The sequence below is a fragment of the Vipera berus genome, assembly GCF_964194415.1.
Source record: "Vipera berus genome assembly, chromosome: Z".
Lineage (NCBI taxonomy): Eukaryota > Metazoa > Chordata > Lepidosauria > Squamata > Viperidae > Vipera > Vipera berus.
In genome coordinates, this window is record NC_138205.1 from 3451059 (window position 1) to 3468380 (window position 17322).

The following is a 17322-nucleotide window of genomic DNA, read 5'->3' on the forward strand; positions in this document are numbered from 1 at the left end:
TCGTGACCCAACAAGGGAACATCATCAGGACTAGGAGGGTGAGGGGAGGACTGATGGGTCCTTGGTGGTCTCTGAGCTTGGGGGTTTTCTTGCTGACGTTTCAGGACCCAACTAGGGAACATCAGTGAAAGAAGGGAGGAGGAGGAGGACTGTGGGGGTCCTTGGTGCTCTCTGAGTTGGGTGGTTTTCTGGCAGACGTTTCATGACCCAACTAGGGAACGTCATCAGTGCTAGAAGGGAAGGGGGATTGTGGAGACAGGAGGAGGAGGAGGACGACGACGACTGTGGGGTCCTTGGTGCTCTCTGAGCTTGGCAGTTTCCTTGCAGACGTTGCATGACCCAACTAGGGAATGTCATCAGTGCTACAAAGGCAGTAGTGTTTGCGGAGGAGGAGGAGGAGAACTGTGGGGTCCTTGGTGCTCTCTGAGCTGGGTTGCTTTCTTGCAGATGTTTCGTGACCCAACGAGGGAACATCATCAGGACTAGAAGGGTGAGGGGAGGACTGATGGGTCCTTGGTGGTCTTTAAGCTTGGGGGTTTTCTTGCTGACGTTTCAGGACCCAACTAGGGAACATCATCAGCGCTAGAAGGGAGTGTGGTAGGAGGAAGAGGAAAAGACAGGAGGAGGAGTGTGGGATCCTTGGTGCTCTCTAAGCTGGGTTGCTTTCTTGCAGATGTTTCGTGACCCAACTAGGGAATATTATCAGTGCTAGAAGGGAGTGTGGGAGGAGGGAAAGGCAAGAGGAGGACTGTGGGGTCCTTGGAGTTCTCTGAGCTTGGTGGCTTTCTTGCAGGCGTTCTGACCTAAGCAGGTAACATATCAGTGCTAGAAGGGAGGGGGGTTTTGCGGAGAAGAGGAAGAGTCAGGGAAGACGGTAGGAGGAAGAGGAGAACTGTGGGGTCCTTGGTGCCCTCTGAGCTTGGTGGCTTTCTTGCAGGCATTTCATGGCCCAACTAGGGAACATCATCAGTGCTAGAAGGGAGCGTGGGAGGAGGAAGAGTAAGAGGGAAAGACAGGAGGAGGAATGTGGTATCCTCGGTGCTCTCTGAGCTGGGTTGCTTTCTTGCAGACGTTTCATGACCCAACTAGAAAACATCAGTGTAGGAGGGGAGCTGGTTTTGCATGGAGGAGGAGGAAGAGGAGGAGGACTGTGGGATCTTTGGTGCTTTCTGAGCTTGGTAGTTTTCTTAAAGACCTTTCATGACCCAGGTAGGTAATGCCATCAGAGCTAAAAAGGGGGGAGGTTTGAGGAGGAGGACTGTGGGGTCCTTGGTGTTCTCTGAGCTTGGTTGTTTTCTGGCAGACCCAATTAGATAATATCATTGGTGCCAGAAGGGAGTGTGGTATGTGGAGAGGAAAAGGAGGAGGATTGTGTGTTCTCTGAGCTTGGTGGCTTTCTTGCTGGCGTTTCATGACCCAACTAGGGAACGTCACCAGTGCTGCTGGCAGGGAGTGTCTTCCACGGAATGGAAAAGGGTGAGAAACTGAGGTTGGTGGCTCCCCTCGGAACCAGAAGCAGCAGCAGCAGCAGCCCTGGCTTCACCACCACGCAGGAATCCGCGTGTTTCTAAAGGAAAGAGCTATCCTGCCTGGCTTGGCGTTTGGGGATTAGCCGAGAGCTTTGATTTCTTTCCCCAGCAGCCCGGATGGGGAGGGAGCAGGGCCCCCTCAAAGCTGATCCTCCCCGCCAAAGATGGGGTTCACTTGCTGGGTGACCCGGATGAAGGTGGTCCGTCGGCTGAGCTCCTTCAGCTTGGCGGCGCCCACGTAGGTGCAGGTGGAGCGGATCCCGCCCAGGATGTCCCTCACGGTGTGCTCCACGTCCCCCTTGAAGGGCACCTCCACCACTTTGCCCTCCGAGGCCCTGCGGGGGGAAGAGAGAGGGGGTGTTGCAAGGAAGGCCTTCTCCCGGCGGACCTCCGGGGTCTCTTCCAGCCCTGTGGCTCTATGATTGTGCTCTCTGTGAGGGCAGGGGTCTGCAAATTTGGCCACTGGAAAACTTGTGGACTTCAGCCCCCAGAATTCCCCAGCCAGCATGGCTGGCTGGGGAATTCTGGGAGCTGAAGTCCACAACTCTCTTAAGTGGCTGAGATTGGAGACTCCTGGTTTAAGGCTACCAATGGGATCCTGGGTGAAAGTTAACCCTCCCTTTCTCCTTCCCATTTATATTTTCTATGAACTCTTTTATTTATTTTCTCTTAAGCTTTGCTTTCTCGGGGGCGTCTGGAATGATTTCCCGCCAGTTTTAGATTGATTTAGTTGTGGGTTTTTTTTGGCAAAGTTGGAAAGGAAAGGAAAAGGGGCATTGTAGGATGGTCCTCCACTGGCTGACCTCCATGGTCCCTTCTAGCTAGGATGGTCCTCCACTGGCTGACCTCCATGGTCCCTTCTAGCCCTAAGACTCTATGATCAGCTAGCTGTGTCTGTGTATATATATACATACATATATACACATACACGTTACGCACACATATATATATATACATACATATGTACACATACATATATGTATGTGTGTATATGTGTATGCAGGGACGTGGTGGCTCAGTGGGTTAGGACGCTGAGCTTGTCGATCGGAAGGTCGGCAGTTTGGCGGGTTGAATCCCGAGTGCCACGTAACAGAGTGAGCGCCTGTTACTCGTCCCAGCTTCTGCCAACCTAGCAGTTCGAAAGCACGTAAAAATGCAAGTAGAAAAATAGGGACCACTCCAGTGGGAAGGTAACAGCGTTCCGTGCGCCTTTGGCGTCTAGTCATGCCGGCCACATGACCACGGAGACGTCCTCGGACAAGCGCTGGCTCTTCGGCTTTGAAACGGAGATGAGCACCGGCCCCTAGAGTCGGAAACGACTAGCACACATGTGCGGGGGAACCTTTACCTTTTACCTTATATGTGTATGCATATGTGTGTGTATATATATATATATATACACACACACATATACACACACATATTCAGGTTGTACTGTGGAATGATTTTTTTTATGAATTTTAGGTTTTTCGTGTGTTTTTTTTGCAAACCTTAAAAGGAGAAGTCTTCCACTGGCAGACCTCCAAGGTCCCTTCCAGCCCTATGACTCTATGATGCTGGCTGGGGAATGCCGGGAGTTGAAGTCTTAAAGGGGCCGAGTTTACAGACCCCCGATCTAGTCTAAGCCCCCTGATCTGTGCCAAAATCCAAATGAAGCAGAGGGGAACTGCCTGGAAAACCCATCTCTTCGTCACCTGGGAGTGGATCCTACTGTCCTACTCCTCCTGTAGTAGATGGAGAGAAGCAGGGATCCTTCCCAGGGGAAAATCCACCATGGGGGCGGAAGGGATGGGAATCCAATGGCACAACGATCCCGTGGACCGTTTCCTGCTATCGTCGAGGGAGGGGTGCTACAGGGAAGTCCTCCGATGGCAGACCTCCAAGGTCCCTTCCAGCCCTATGGCTCTGTAATACCAGTTGGGGAATGCTGGGAGTTGAAGTCCGCAAGTCTTAAAAAGCGTAACCATTAACGTTAACCGCTTCCGTCTTCCGTACCGATAGTCCGCTACTCCTCCGGCGTATTTCTTCATAGACACCTCGGAGCTCATGCCGTAAAAAAGCTTGTATTTCTTGCCTTCCTTTTCAATCAGGTCCCCCCCAGATTCGGTGTGTCCAGCCAACATGCCGCCCACCATCACAAAGTCTGCCCCGGCGCCTGTGGGGCAAAATTCAAATTATACAGGCAGAGCCAGCAGCAGCTCTCCCGCACAAGAGAAGAGGCACCAGGTCTTATTTTCAGGATAGGTCTTACCTCACCTCCAGCACTGACAGCTCCACCCAACCGGTCCACTTTTTCTGGGGCCAAAGTTCTGCAACTGTATTCGGGCCTGCGTCTTGCAGTCAGGCCTTTCCGCAAAGGCCTAAGCAGCCGAGTACCGAGCTATGGATTCGATCCACAGCTTGGTGCTCAGCTGCAGAGATCTTGCAGAACCGAACTACGGATTGAACTCATAGCTCGGTTCTCGGCTGCAGAGGCCTTCCGGAAAGCCCCGTGACTGAGAAATGCAGGCCTGGCTGCAGCAGAGGCCTCAGAAGGAGAAGTGGGTTGGCGAGGAGAGGCCTGGCCACCAGGTAAGTGGGTGCAGGGCAGATCCACACCCCCATCCCTGCCCTAGCTTGATTGTTAAGTGTGTGCCTCACCCCAAAACTAGGGCTTATTTTGGGGGCAGGGCTTATATTAGGCCCACCCCACCCCCCCACAAAAAAATCAAGCTAGGGCTTATTGTTGGTGAAGGCCTTACTTTTGGGAAAACAGGGTGAGTCTGACAACCTTTCTCGCCGCAACTGTTAAGTGAACCGCTGCAGTTAATTTGGTAACACGGTTGTTAAGTGAATCTGGCTCCCTCCACTTCACTTTGCTCGTCAGGAGGTCCCAAGAAGGGATCACGTGACACTCCCCCCCCCCCCCCCGGGACGCTGCAACCATCCTAAATATGAACCAGTTTGCCGAGCGTGGCTTCTGGCAAGCAATAGGGGATTCCGGATTCCCTTAACTTTAATTTAATTTAATTTATTATCATTTCTATACCGCCCTTCTCCCGAAGGACTCAGGGCGGTGTACAGGGCAAGAATAAAACACAGAAATTTACAAAAATTAAAAAATAATTAAATGCATGCCCGATTAAAATACAATTGATACATAATAAAAACCCCAATAAAAATGATAAAAACCCCACCAATCCCCCCTCAGGCCAGGCCGGCTTGCTCGAACAAGTATGTTTTCAGATCGCGGCGAAAGGAGCGCAGGAACGACCGCCTGACTCACTTAAAAACTGCAGAAAAGGTCATAAAGTTGGGCGTGCTTAAACTGCCCTGCTGAACGGCAGAAAGCATAGTCTCAATTGCTGTCGTAAGTCGAGGACTGCCTGTAACGCCCCAGCACTACCTCAACAAACCGAACTGGCCGAATATGGAAAATGGGATTTTACCGAAAGCTTTGGCCACATCCCCTGGGCAATGGCAGCCTCCATCCTGCAGAAAAGAGAGCAGAAAGTTAATCTCAGCCTGCCCGTATTTTATTTCAGGCCTCCGTCCTAAGCAGACGTCAATTCCTGCAAAGGCGTGCAAAGAAACAGGCAGAGCAAGATTCTAGTCCTCAAGGGCAGTATAAATATGAGCCAAACAGAGAAGCAATGATTGCGCTGGACTTCTGAGAATTATACTGTTTGCCCAGATCAACAAGGATTCTTAAACCGGCTTGTTGGGTATGGCAACAGAGAAGGAAACTGTGAAAATCATGTCAAAAGACAAAGAAAGCAACTTGATTCCAATATAAACATGTTTTTTCCTTTATCCAACACTTTTATCCTATAAAACGTTACTAAAGTCTCTGGTAACTTCTCCCCTTCCCGGAACAACTACGGATCTCCAATCTTGGCAACTTGAAGAACTGTGGACTTCGACTCCCAGAATTCTCCAGCCAGCATACTCATCGTGGCCCCGCTTACTCTCTTATAATCCCTTCCTCTCCAATCTCCCCGCTTCAAGGGATAGGAGGGGAGGGGGGGAAAAAACAGGCATGGCTGGCTGGGGAATTCTGGGAGTTGAAGTCCGCAGGTCTTCAAGTTGCCAAGACTGGAGACCTCGATCGACAGATTGCTGTTCCTAGAACTGAAATACCGTAAGGTTTCGCTTTCTCACCGAGATGATGTGTCCCCCGAGACCGTGGGCAGCGTCCGCACACTCCATGACGGCGCTGAGTTGAGGGTAGCCCACTCCGGTCTTCTTCCGGGTGGTACAAACGGAGCCTGAAACAAGCCAGGATTAAGCCAGGCAGATCCCTAGCAAGAATCTAACGGCCCCCAACTCTTTAGAGGGGGCAACCTAGCTTGAAATTTTCCGCCCAGTTATAAGCGGAAGGCCGACTTCTGCTGGGATCCAACATTACCTGGTCCGATCCCCACTTTGATGATGTCGGCGCCTGACAAAATGAGTTCCTCCACCATTTCGCCCGTTACGACGTTCCCGGCCTTTGGAGAGAGAAAAAAAAAGAGAGAGAGAGGGGCAAGAAATGGGTGAGACCCACATGAAAGCAGGTAGGTGACTTTGGGCCAATGACCTGGAGATGGTGAGTTCTAGTCTCCCCTTAGCCAGGAAAGGCAACTGGGTGACTTTGGACCAATCACCAGGAGACAGAGTTCTAATCCCGCCCTAGGCGTGAAAGCTGACTTTGGGCCAATCACCAGGCGATGGGGAGTTCTAGTCCAACCTTACACATAAGAGCTGGCTAGGTGGTTTTGGGCTAATCACCAGGAGGTGGTGAATTCTAGTCCTGTCTCAGGCACAAAAGCTGGCTGGGTGACTTTGGGGCAATCACCAGGAGACGGTGAGTTCTAGTCCAACCTTACACATAAAAACTGGCTAGAATGATTTTGGGCTAATCACTGGGAGGCAGTGAATTCTAGTCCTGTCTCAGGCACAAAAGCGGACTGGGTGGGGCAATCATCAAGAAGCTGTAACTTCTATTAATGCCTTAGGTGTGAAAGCCTAAGTGGCTTTGGACCAATCCCTCTCTTTCACCCCAGCCCACCTCACAGGGTTGTTGTTCTAGGAGAAAGAGAAGGAAAGCATGTTGGAGATATCGGCCACTTTGATTTATTTGTAAAAATAAAGACGAGGGAGAGGGGAGGAGAGAGAGATGGTAGATAGATAGATAGATAGATAGATAGATAGATAGATAGATAGATAGATAGATAGATGATAGACGGATGGATGACAGGATAGATAGAAAGAAAAAAGATATAGACACAGAGAAAGATGATAGAGAGGATAGAGATAGGGAGATGAGAGAGATAATGAGAGATGAGAGAGATGATAGAGATAGATAGATATAAAAATAGGATAAAGATGGATAGATAGATATAGAAAGAGAGAGTAGATAGATAGATAGATAGATAGATAGATAGATAGATAGATAGATAGATGATGATAGATAGATAGATAGATAGATAGATAGATAGATAGATAGATAGATAGATAGATAGATAGATGATAGATAGATAGATAGATAGACGACAGGATAGATAGAAAGAAAAATAGATATAGACACAGAGAAAGATGATAGAGAGAGAGGATAGATAGAGATAGGGAGTTGAGAGAGAGATGAGAGATGAGAGAGATGATATAGATATAGATAGAGAGATGAGAGAGAGATGAGAGAGATGAGAGAAATGAGATATAATAAGAGAGAGAGAGATGATATAGAGATAAATGATAGAGATAGGGAGATGACAGAGATAGATAATAGATGAGAAAGATGATAGATAGATAGATAGAGTAGATAGATAGATAGATAGATAGATAGATAGATAGATAGATAGATAGATAGATAGATAGATAGATAGATAGATGAGAGAGAGAGAGAGCGATAGCCAACTCAGGACCAAAAGCAGCGACAGACCACGCAGCCGAGTCTGCAAAGGGGAAAACTTAAAAATACTTTTTAAGAAGTCTTAAAATCTTCCCTGCCGGCCTCAAGCGGAACCGTGGGGTGTCCACATACCATGATGGTGTGATCCGGGTACCGCTTCCTCAAGTCCCTCAAGAACTGGACGAAGTGTTCGGAGTAACCGTTGGCCACATCCAGACAGATATACCGGATCTGCGGCACAGCCTCCAGGACTTGCTCCAGCTGCTCCAGGTCGGAAGTGCCAGTGCTGGCCGCCACGTTCTAACGGCGGGCAGCGAGCAGGGAATTTGTAAACACGAAAGGAGGAGGAGGAGGAGGAGGAGGAGGAGGAAAAAAAAAGCTAGGAAAACTACTCACTCAAGTACAGTGGACTGAGTTGAAAAGTCAGGCAGAGCCATTAACAAGACGTTAACAGAATAACAGAGGTGGAAGGAACCTCAGAGGTCTTCTAGTCTAGCCTCTTGCTGGAGCAGAAAACATTGTCATGCCATTCATGAATGAATGAATAAAAGTCAGACAAGTGTGACTGGGAATTTGGAGATTGGACCACGAGTTATAAATCGATCAGTCAAATACATTTGAGCCCCATGGCCAAGCGCAGGCGGGGCCGGCAGTCGTAACTCTGAGGAGGGGTCCTAAGTAGCATTTCCGAAGCCGGTCACAGGTTTGAACGGTCGTTAAACGACCCATCAGTCGCAAATGGAGGACTAGGGTGTGGGGTGGAGACGAGAGGGGGAAGCGAAGGCGAAGGGCAAGATCGCACGCCTACCTGGAGACAATCTGGATTCTGAGCGGCAAATTCCTTCCAGTCCTCCACCGTGCAGTGTTTGTGGATGGCTGTGAAGAGAGAGAACTGGGGGAAGGGGACAAAGTCGAAAGAAGAAAGCTAGTGGTTAAGGCACTTGGCTAGAAAGCGGGAGGCTCTGAGTTCAAGTCCCGCCTTAGCACGGAGAGCCAACGGGGTGACATTGGACCAGTCCCTGTCTCTCAGCCCAAGGCACCTCACAGGGCGGTTGTTGTCGGGAAAATAGGAGGAGGAAGGTGTGATGGAGAAGAAAGAAAAGAGAAAAGAAAGAAAGAAAGAAAGAAAGAAAGAAAGAAAGAAAGAAAGAAAGAAAGAAAGAAAGAAAGAAAGAAAGAAAGAAAGAAGAAAGAAAGAAAAGAGGGAGGGAAGAAGAAGGGAGGACGAGCGAGGCAGGAAAAGATAGAGAAAGTTGAAAGAGAAGAAGGAAGGAAGGAAAAGATAGAGAAGTTGAAAGAGGGAGGAAGGAAGGAAGGAAAAGATAGAGAAAGTTGAAGGAGGAAAGAAGAAGGAAGGAAAAGATAGAGAAAGAAGTTGAAAGAGGGAGGGAGGGAGAAGGGAAGGAAGGAAGGAGGAAGGAAAAGATAGAGAAAGAAGAAAGTTGAAAGAGGGAGGAAGGAAGGAAGGAAAAGATAAAGTTGAAAGAGGGAAGAAAGAAGGAAGGAAGGAAAAGATAGAGAAAGAAGTTGAAAGAGGGAGGAAGGAAGGAAAAGAGAGAAAGTTGAAAGAAGGAAGAAAGAAGGAAGGAAGGAAAAGATAGAGAAAGAAGAAAGTTGAAAGAGGGAGGAAGGAAGGAAGGAAAAGATAAAGTTGAAAGAGGGAAGAAAGAAGGAAGGAAAAGAGAGAAAGAAGTTGAAGGAGGGAGGGAGGAAGGAAGGAAAAGATAGAGAAAGTTGAAAGAGGAAAGAAGGAAGGAAGGAAAAGATAGAGAAAGAAGTTGAAAGAGGGAGGGAGGGAGAAGGGAAGGAAGGAAGGAAGGAAGGAAGGAAGGAAGGAAGGAAGGAAGGAAGGAAGGAAGGAAGGAAGGAAGGAAGGAAGGAAGGAAGGAAGAGATAGAGAAAGAAGGTTGAAAGAGGGAGGGAGGGAGGGAGGAAGGAAGGAAGGAGCAGCTTGCAGATGAAGTTAGTGACAACCCACTTGGACAATCCGTGAGTCTCCCTCCCTTGTTTCTAAGAAGATCCATCAAGGAGAAGAGGTCAAGTGACAGAAGTCTCAGCAGCCACCAGTCCAAGCCAATTCATGCCTTTGTCAACCTTGGATACTTTTCAGGCAGGGGGAACTCTGCTCCCAGAATCCCCTAGCCAGCTATGCTGGCTGGGGGATTCTGGGAGTTGGACGTCCACCCGTCTGAAACTACCCAAGGTTGACAAACGCTGCCTAATTGGCGTTCTTTGTTTTTGTTTTTGTTTTTGCAGAGGCGTACCTTGCCCAACACCTTGGCCATCTCAAAGGTGCCCACCGTATCCATGTTGGCGGCGATGATGGGGATCCCCCGGTAGGTCTGCTTGGAGTTACGGAAGGTGAAGGACCTCAGGAGATCCACCTAGACGAAAGGGGACCCAATGCAGAGAAGAATCACTCCCCCCAAACCCTTGAAAAGCGGATTCTCCCGGCCTCCAGCCAGCAGGAAGGACAGCCTGTCAATCACCCGGCACACCTAATGCTGGCTGTAAGGAGGAGAAATATCTCAGCCTTACGACGGGCTTTGTACCGGTCGTCCTTCACTTATGACCACCTCAGAGACCGGAAATTTCCATTGAGGTGATTAAGTGAGTGGAGCCCGGCTTTCTTTCTTTCTTTCTTTCTTTCTTTCTTTCTTTCTTTCTTTCTTTCTTTCTTTCTTTCTTTCTTTCTTTCTTTCTTTCTTTCTTTCTTTCTTTCTTTCTCTTCCTCTCTTTCTTTCTTTCTTTCCTTCTTTCTGTCTGTCTTTTTAAAATATGTTTTATTGGAGGTTTTTTTCTAAATATCACCACCAATATTTGGTAAACAGTGAATTAATTGCAAACAATAAGTAACAATTAGTTTCTATAGTCCCATATCCCACCTAGTAGCTTTCCTTCTTTTTTCTCTTCGGCCCAGAATATTCTCTTTCATCACCCTTAAATTAGGACACGTCTTGATGGTTTTAGAAGATAACAATTAAATGCCTACGAATACCCTCCACCTCATTATGAAGCTTCTATTCTAATCAACCGTAGGTTCTCCTACTTGAGTAGGGGGCTGGACTACAAGACCTCCAAGGTCCGCTCCAACTCTTGTTATTCTGAAAAAAAAAGGACTACAGGAGACATGATAGTAACGTTCCAGGGGACGGGGGGGTAGGTGTCAAGCTAGTTTCCAAAGGACCTTAAGGCGGGACAAGAAACAACGGTTGGAAACTGACCAAAGAGAGAAGCAACCTGGAATTAAGGAGAAACTTCCTAACAGTGAGGACGATTAGCCAGTGGAACAGCCGGCCACCAGAAATCGTGGGCGCTCCATCACTGGAGATTTTTAAGAGGAGGCTAGACAGTCGCATGTCTGAGATGGTATGGGTTCTCCTGCTTGAGCTGGGGGGCTGGACTAGAAGACCACCAAGGTCCCTTCCGGCTCTATTCTATTCTACTTCTTCGCCCGCCTACTGTTCCATCCTCAAGAAAGAGCTACAGGAAGCCGTCCACTTACAAGAGCTTGCTTAGTGACGGTTCAGAGTTACGACGGCATTGAAAGAAGGGACTTGGGACCGTGTTTTTTTTTTACAGTGATGCCCTTTCCGGCATCCCCATCGTCACGTGATCCAAATTCAGACGCTGGGCCACCGATTCATACTTATGACCGGTTGCCGTATCCCGGGATCACGTGGTCCCCTTTGGCGACCTTCTGACCAGGAAAGTCAACGGGGGAATCCAGATTGACTTAACGATCATGTGACTAAGTGCGGCGATTCTCTTAACAACGGAGGCAAGGAAGGTCATAAGCTGGGGGCAAAATGTCCCATTGTAGCTGCCTAAAAAAGCCAACACGGTGCTAGGCTGCATTAACGGAGGGATAGAATCAAGATCACAGGAAGTGTTAATACCGCTTTACAAGGCCTTGGTAAGGCCACACCTGGAATACGGCGTCCAGCTTTGGTCACCACGATGCAAAAAAGATGTTGAGACTCTGGAAAGAGTGGAGAGAAGAGCAACAAAGAGGATCAGTGGGCTGGAGGCTAAAACTACGAAGAACGGTTGCTGGAATTGGGTATGTCTAGGAGTAGGCAACCTTGGCTCTTGTATGACTCGTGGACTTCAACTCCCAGAATTCCTGAGCCAGCCACGCTGAGGGGAAAGGGAGAGGTTTCCAAGCTGAGCCATGCTGGCTCAGGAATTCTGGGAGTTGAAGTCCACGAGTCATAAAAGAGCCAAGGTTGCCTACCTCTGGTCTAGTAGTTTAATGAACAGCAGGATGAGGGGGCACGTTATAGCAGTCTTCCTGTAGCTCAGGGGTTGCCCCAAAGAAGAGGCAGTCAAGCTATTCTCCAAAGCACCCGAAGGAAGGACAAGAAGCAACAAATGGAAACTAATCAAGGAGAAAAGCAACCTAGAACGAAGGATAAAACAGAAAGATCCATCAGATCAAATTGGAGGGCCTGCTGCCATTTTCTCTTGTGGCTTGAAACTACAATAGTTTCCTCTCTTATGTGGACGTGGCCAACAGACACACACCAACACACACATGTCCATGGGATATCTCTAGACCAGGGGTAGGCAACCTTGGCTCTTTTATGACTCGTGGACTTCAACTTAAAAGAGCCTTGGTGGAGCAGTGGGCTAATGCCTCCTTAAGTAACACCTGCTGCCTGCAATTAGTGCAGGTTCGAGTCCCACCAGGCTCAAGGTTGACTCAGCCTTCCATCCTTCCGAGGTAGGTAAAATGAGGACCCAGATTGTTGGGGGCAATAAGCTGACTTTGTAATAATGCCGCTTGGGGGGGGCGAAAGCCCTAATAATAAGCAGGCATATACATAGAATGAAGGCTACTGCTAAGCTTGTAAGCCGCCCTGAGTCTTCGGAGAAGGACGGGATATAAATGGAATTAAAATTAAAAAAAAATTAAAAAAATAGAACAATTAACCAGTGGAACCACCTGCCTCCAGAAGCGGTGAATGCTCCAACACTGGACGTTTTTAAGAAGAGACTGGACAGCCATTTGTCTGAAATAATATAGGGTTTCCTGCCTGAGCAGGGGGTTGGACTAGATGACCTCCAAGGTCCCTTCCAACTTTATTATTGACAATAGAAAATGTTGTGCTCCATTGTGGTCGCAAGTCAAAGGACTCCCTGTGTCCTCTCAATCAACAGAAACATTAGCAGCTGCATTGCCGTAGCAGTTTTTGTTAAAGCACAGAGGTAGTTTCATACTGCTGAGTGATACATTTGCTAAGTGAGTTTTGCCCTATTTTATGACCTTTCTTTGCCCCATTTGTTAAGTGAATCTCTGCCATTGTTTACGTTGGTAACACGGTCGTTAAGTGAATCCAGCTTTCCCCCCCTTTGACTTTGCTGGTTAGAAGTTGGCAAAAGGGGGACCACGTGACCCCGGGGACGCTGCAATCGTCATAAATACGAATCAGTTTCCCGAGGATTTGAATTTTGACTGCAGCGGTTGTTAAGCGTGAAAAACAAGTCATGTCCCTTTTTTCCAACGGCGTCGTAACTGGGGTCACTATATAAATTGAGAACTATCGGCACATAACAAGGTTTGAAAAAAATGGGAAGGATATTTTAAGCATATTTTAAGCCCCCTCCCCAATCTTGACAATCTCTCCTCTGCTTTTTTGCTTCGGTCACTAAATGAAGTGTTGTAAGACGAGGACCCGCCTGTGTTGAGAACCGAGGATTTCAAGGTTGCCTCATTTAACGCACACATTCCTTCTGCCTTTCTACCTTGCTAGCACACTCACCTTTCATCCTCGCAAACCCTTATTCTCAAGTCCCCTCTGGGAAGAGGCACGCGCTATGTAAACATGCCTTTCTCTGATTTAAGAGCCATAGATACATTTATTTATTACGATTTACATTTATTTATCTGTAAATAAACGAGGTCCCTCTACCTCACTCCGGGATTTGAGCGTACTCCGTTTTGGTCTCAAAAGAACGTCCTTGAAATCCAGCTTAATGTCATTATCTACGTGGGGCATTTTGGATTCCTGTAAATTAAAAAAATAATAGTAATAATAAAAAGCAAGAGTCCCGAAAATGTGAGACAAAATCAGGGACAAAATCCCAACCTTTTTCTTCTCTAAACCTTAAAGTTAAACGATCTCTAGTGCAAACAATTTTCAATAGGACTTGCCAGCTAAATATTTATTCTCTTAAGAGTGCAGACATTTTACAAACAAGCTTTCTTAGAACGCTCATTGATATTTTTTTCTCTCTTCCAAATAAACATCCATTCACGCACGCAAACGCTGTGCGGTGTTTTTGTTTCCCATATGCAACAAGTTGTGCTTCTCTTCAATCCATTTTCCTGTCTTGCGCTTAGAGCTGCCATATTGAATATAGATTGCTTAGTTATTCAATTTATACGCTAATCCATTGTTGCAGACTATGAGCAGCTACTCAGACATGTGGTGTGTGTTTTTCCAAAAGTCAACTGGACTTTTGCTTTTCCTGAAATATGTGTCGCTTCTCATCCAAGAAGCTTCTTCAGTTCTGACTGAAGGGCGGAGGTAGAAGGATTTATATTTCTTTGCAGTCATCTGGTTATTAGTACTCTCTGTGAGAGCTCTTAAAGCCACTGGGAGGTTTATTTGGGCCCTCAGGGATACCTGAATAGTCCAAATGGTGTGGATGAAATGTGAAATGTCTTCAAGGAAAAAACAAAGTCCAGTTGCCTTTTTAAAAAAAAAAACCCGGTTGTAAGGCTTTCCACTTAGCCTCACAATTGTCCCAGCCTTACTCAGGAATTTAAAAGAGCCAAAAGGAACTCCTGAGCCGAGGTTTCAGCAAAGAATTACAACTTTATTTTGATCAAAACAGAGAGGGGTGACCATATGCCTCTTCGTGGCTGGTAGAGGAATGAAGGCAACAACCAGGAAAGATGTCTTCCACCTTTTACACCTTTCCAGAACAAAAAGATCAGGTCCTTGTATCAGGAACGAAAAGGGTACAGAAAAATAATTCCAAGATGATGACTCATACACAGCAATCCAGGCTCCATCCGTAATCACTTTTTCCCCTCCCCTTACCGTGCTCTTTTCATGTAAGCCATCTCCTGTATATTGCTTTTATGTAAATAATTTCCCAACATAAGGCACTTTGCAAAGCTGCTCGCCCTTGAACAGTTATATATAAAAGGATTACAAAATATCACTGCTAATGTCAAGCTTAAGCATCATAAAATCGTAAGCATACTAAAATCCCTTCACACTTTTGGGACAACTATGTCCCCGGATGGCCGAGAATCCCCATAGATATTTTCCATAGGGTTGCAAGACTTTATTGCCCAAGGTAATTAACGATAATTTTCAGCTTACACTGTCAACTTTGTGACCCTTTCATTTCTCTTACTGTGGGTGAATTGTGTTGCTTTCCGGAGCCAAAGGTTGCTGCCAATGAAGATTTACGATCTCTGTGTCACCATCAGCCTCGACTTCCCTGTGAGCGTTCCCGTCATTCTAAACACACACACACACAAATTGAATTTCAAAAGTTCAGCTTTAGCACAGGTGACTCTCTCCCTCTCGTAAATCCCTTATCAGCCCTCCTCCTAATCTCCAATCTCTCCAAAATGCCATTACCTCAATGCACAGAGTTACAAGTTAGGGCTCTTTTAAACGTCCTCTGCCCATCATGCTAAGACTTCCTCTGCCCATGTTAAGAGTTCCACCCTGGGGCGCAATCGCTTCATCCCAAATCGGAGAAGCTTTTAAGTGGGCTTGGACCACTTAAGACTCTCGAGCGTCTGTCTCTTCCATCTAGGGAAGCCCTTGGCTTCGCACTTTACCTCTCCAATCCGGCGGGACTCCCATGCACCCCAGCCAGCGTGGCCTATGGGAGTTGTAGTGCTAGCCCACCTGGAGAGCGTGAGATTGGAGAATGACAGATTAGCCTAAACCAGCCAGCCTGACCCAACCTTGGTCGTTTGAAAGAGAGTTGGACTTCAACTCCCAGAATTCCCCAGCCAGCGATGCTGGCTGGGGAATTCTGGGAATTGAAGTCCACCCATCTTCAAGTTGCAAGATTAAGGAAACCCTTGCACCCCCAATCCAGGATGCCCAGTTTGGATTTCAAAGCTTGCATCACATCCCAATTGTCCAATTTTAGGGTGCGGAGCATATAGGGGAGCGCACGAACCCCACTTCCGGTTCCCCGTTTTCGCTTTCCGCCAGCTTCCGGTCTTTGGCGCTCACCGACCCGGGGTGGGGAGGTGGGCGAAATAGGCGACTGCGACCACCTCTCGGCCTCCAAGGGCTCCGCTAAACCCCTCGCGGCTGGCTGCCGTTCGTTTTTTAAAAAAAAAACAACAGCGGAGCAATGCCTTGTGGGAAACGTAGTTATCTCTCCAACCGTCTACATTAAGCCCACGAGAATTATAACTACAGCTCCCATAAGGGAGCGCGCTCAATCGGGATGACGTCACGCGCAGACGAAAAGGCGGATCGGCCTGCTACAAAAGAAAAACTACAACTCCCAGAGGTCAAAGCGTCATAACTCTCTCTCTCCGAGCGGCCATGTTAGTTTTCTTTTCAGTTCAAAGGTACTGTCAGGTACTATCTTTAAGTCAGCTTTAAATAATTATGTAGGAACAGAATTATAGCTCCTTCCTTCACGATATCGGCGGTTCTGTCTCTCTCTCTCTCTCTCTCTCTCTCTCTCTTTTTTTTGGAAAGGAGCCTATTCGAAAAGAAGAGCCGTGACAGAACCGCGGGGCGTGCTGGGAAACGGAGTCAGCCGCTCCATTCGTCACGGCGACTCTAGTGAGGGAAAAGAAAAAAAAAAGACAGCGTCTCCCATAGTGCACCGCGACAGCGGCGGAAAGGATACGGAGCACGCGCCCCCCTGCTTGGGAGTTCGCTGACTGAAAGGGAGGGGAAGCCGGAAGTGACGTCAGAGGCGACCGGAAAGCATCCCGGGAGGCTCTCTGCGAAGCCAAGTTCCGCTTCCGAGGTTGGAGGTCGGGCGGCGCTGAGGCACCCGGGCGAGCGAGCGGAGCCGAGCGGCCACGATGCTGATCAAAGTGAAGGTGAGGCGAGAGGCTCCGGCGGAGGCAGCCGAAGGGCCCCTCCAGGTGCGCCCAGGCACGGCGGCATCCCTAGGGCAACGCCGGCCGCGGTGCATTATGGGCGGCGGGAATTGGCTGGGAGGCCGCAGCAGCAGCAGGCAGAAGTCAAACCGGCCGAGCTGCTTCTTCGCCTTCGGCCCTGCCCTGAAGGGCGGCCTGCCTTAGGGGGACACAGTCAACACAATCCCCACGAAAAGGGTGGTAGCCTCCTTCAGTCGAAGCCCGAGGGATATTTCCCGTTTCAAGATATTTCTCAATGAAAGCTCAGCTCATTTGAGGCGACCCTTTGATCAGGGGTCTTCAAACCTGAGCCTTTGATGACTTGTGGACTCCAACTCCCAGAATTCCTCAGCCAGCGTGCCTGCCTGAGGAATTCTGGGAGTTGGAGTCCACTCCTCTTAAAGTCTATATCAAGGGTCTTCAAACCTGACCCTTTGATGACTTGTGGACTCCGACTCCCAGAATTCCTCAGCCAGCATGCCTGGCTGAGGAATTCTGGGAGTTGGAGTCCACTCCTCTTAAAGTCTATATCAGGGGTCTTCAAACCTGACCCTTTGATGACTTGTGGACTCCGACTCCCAGAATTCCTCAGCCAGCATGCCTGGCTGAGGAATTCTGGGAGTTGGAGTCCACTCCTCTTAAAGTCTATATCAGGGGTCTTCAAACCTGACCCTTTGATGACTTGTGGACTCCGACTCCCAGAATTCCTCAGCCAGCGTGCCTGGCTGAGGAATTCTGGGAGTTGAAGTCCACTCCTCTTAAAGTCTATATCAGGGGCCTTCAAACTTGGCCCTTTCGTGACTTGTGGACTCCAACTCCCAGAATTCCTTAGCCAG

General features: G+C 48.2%; 2 protein-coding genes across 2 annotated transcripts in view; one reads left to right on the forward strand and one right to left on the reverse strand.

Annotated features, from left to right (window-relative positions):
- Positions 1 to 14: 14 nt before the first annotated feature.
- LOC308677567 (GMP reductase 2-like) lies at positions 15 to 15728 on the reverse strand. The gene is made up of 11 exons (XM_081344095.1): positions 15559 to 15728; positions 14773 to 14879; positions 13314 to 14537; positions 9663 to 9782; positions 8207 to 8290; positions 7531 to 7698; positions 5917 to 5998; positions 5670 to 5776; positions 4958 to 5000; positions 3525 to 3684; positions 15 to 1864 (listed from the first exon to the last, which is right to left on the reverse strand). The coding sequence occupies exons 3-11, from the start codon at positions 13398 to 13400 to the stop codon at positions 1669 to 1671; spliced, it is 1047 nt and encodes a 348-aa protein (XP_081200221.1). The 5' UTR covers positions 13401 to 14537; positions 14773 to 14879; positions 15559 to 15728; the 3' UTR covers positions 15 to 1668.
- A 218-nt stretch (positions 15729 to 15946) lies between these two features.
- LOC308677566 (ubiquitin-like protein NEDD8) overlaps positions 15947 to 17322 on the forward strand; it is a 10063-nt gene continuing 8687 nt past the window's right edge. The window contains exon 1 of the mRNA XM_081344094.1: positions 15947 to 16447. Within this exon, the coding sequence (XP_081200220.1) occupies positions 16430 to 16447 (18 nt within the window). The 5' untranslated portion in view covers positions 15947 to 16429. The remainder of the gene's footprint in view (positions 16448 to 17322) is intronic.

Coding starts and splice junctions, on each gene's coding strand:
- LOC308677567 (XM_081344095.1), bottom strand. CDS start 13,400: ATGCCCCACGTAGATAATGACATTAAGCTGGATTTCAAGGACGTTCTT. Junction 5,777..5,916: donor CAAAGTGGGGATCGGACCAG/GTAATGTTGGAT, acceptor GGCTTGTTTCAG/GCTCCGTTTGTACCACCCGG. Junction 1,865..3,524: donor GGAGGAGTAGCGGACTATCG/GTACGGAAGACG, acceptor TTCCCCCCGCAG/GGCCTCGGAGGGCAAAGTGG.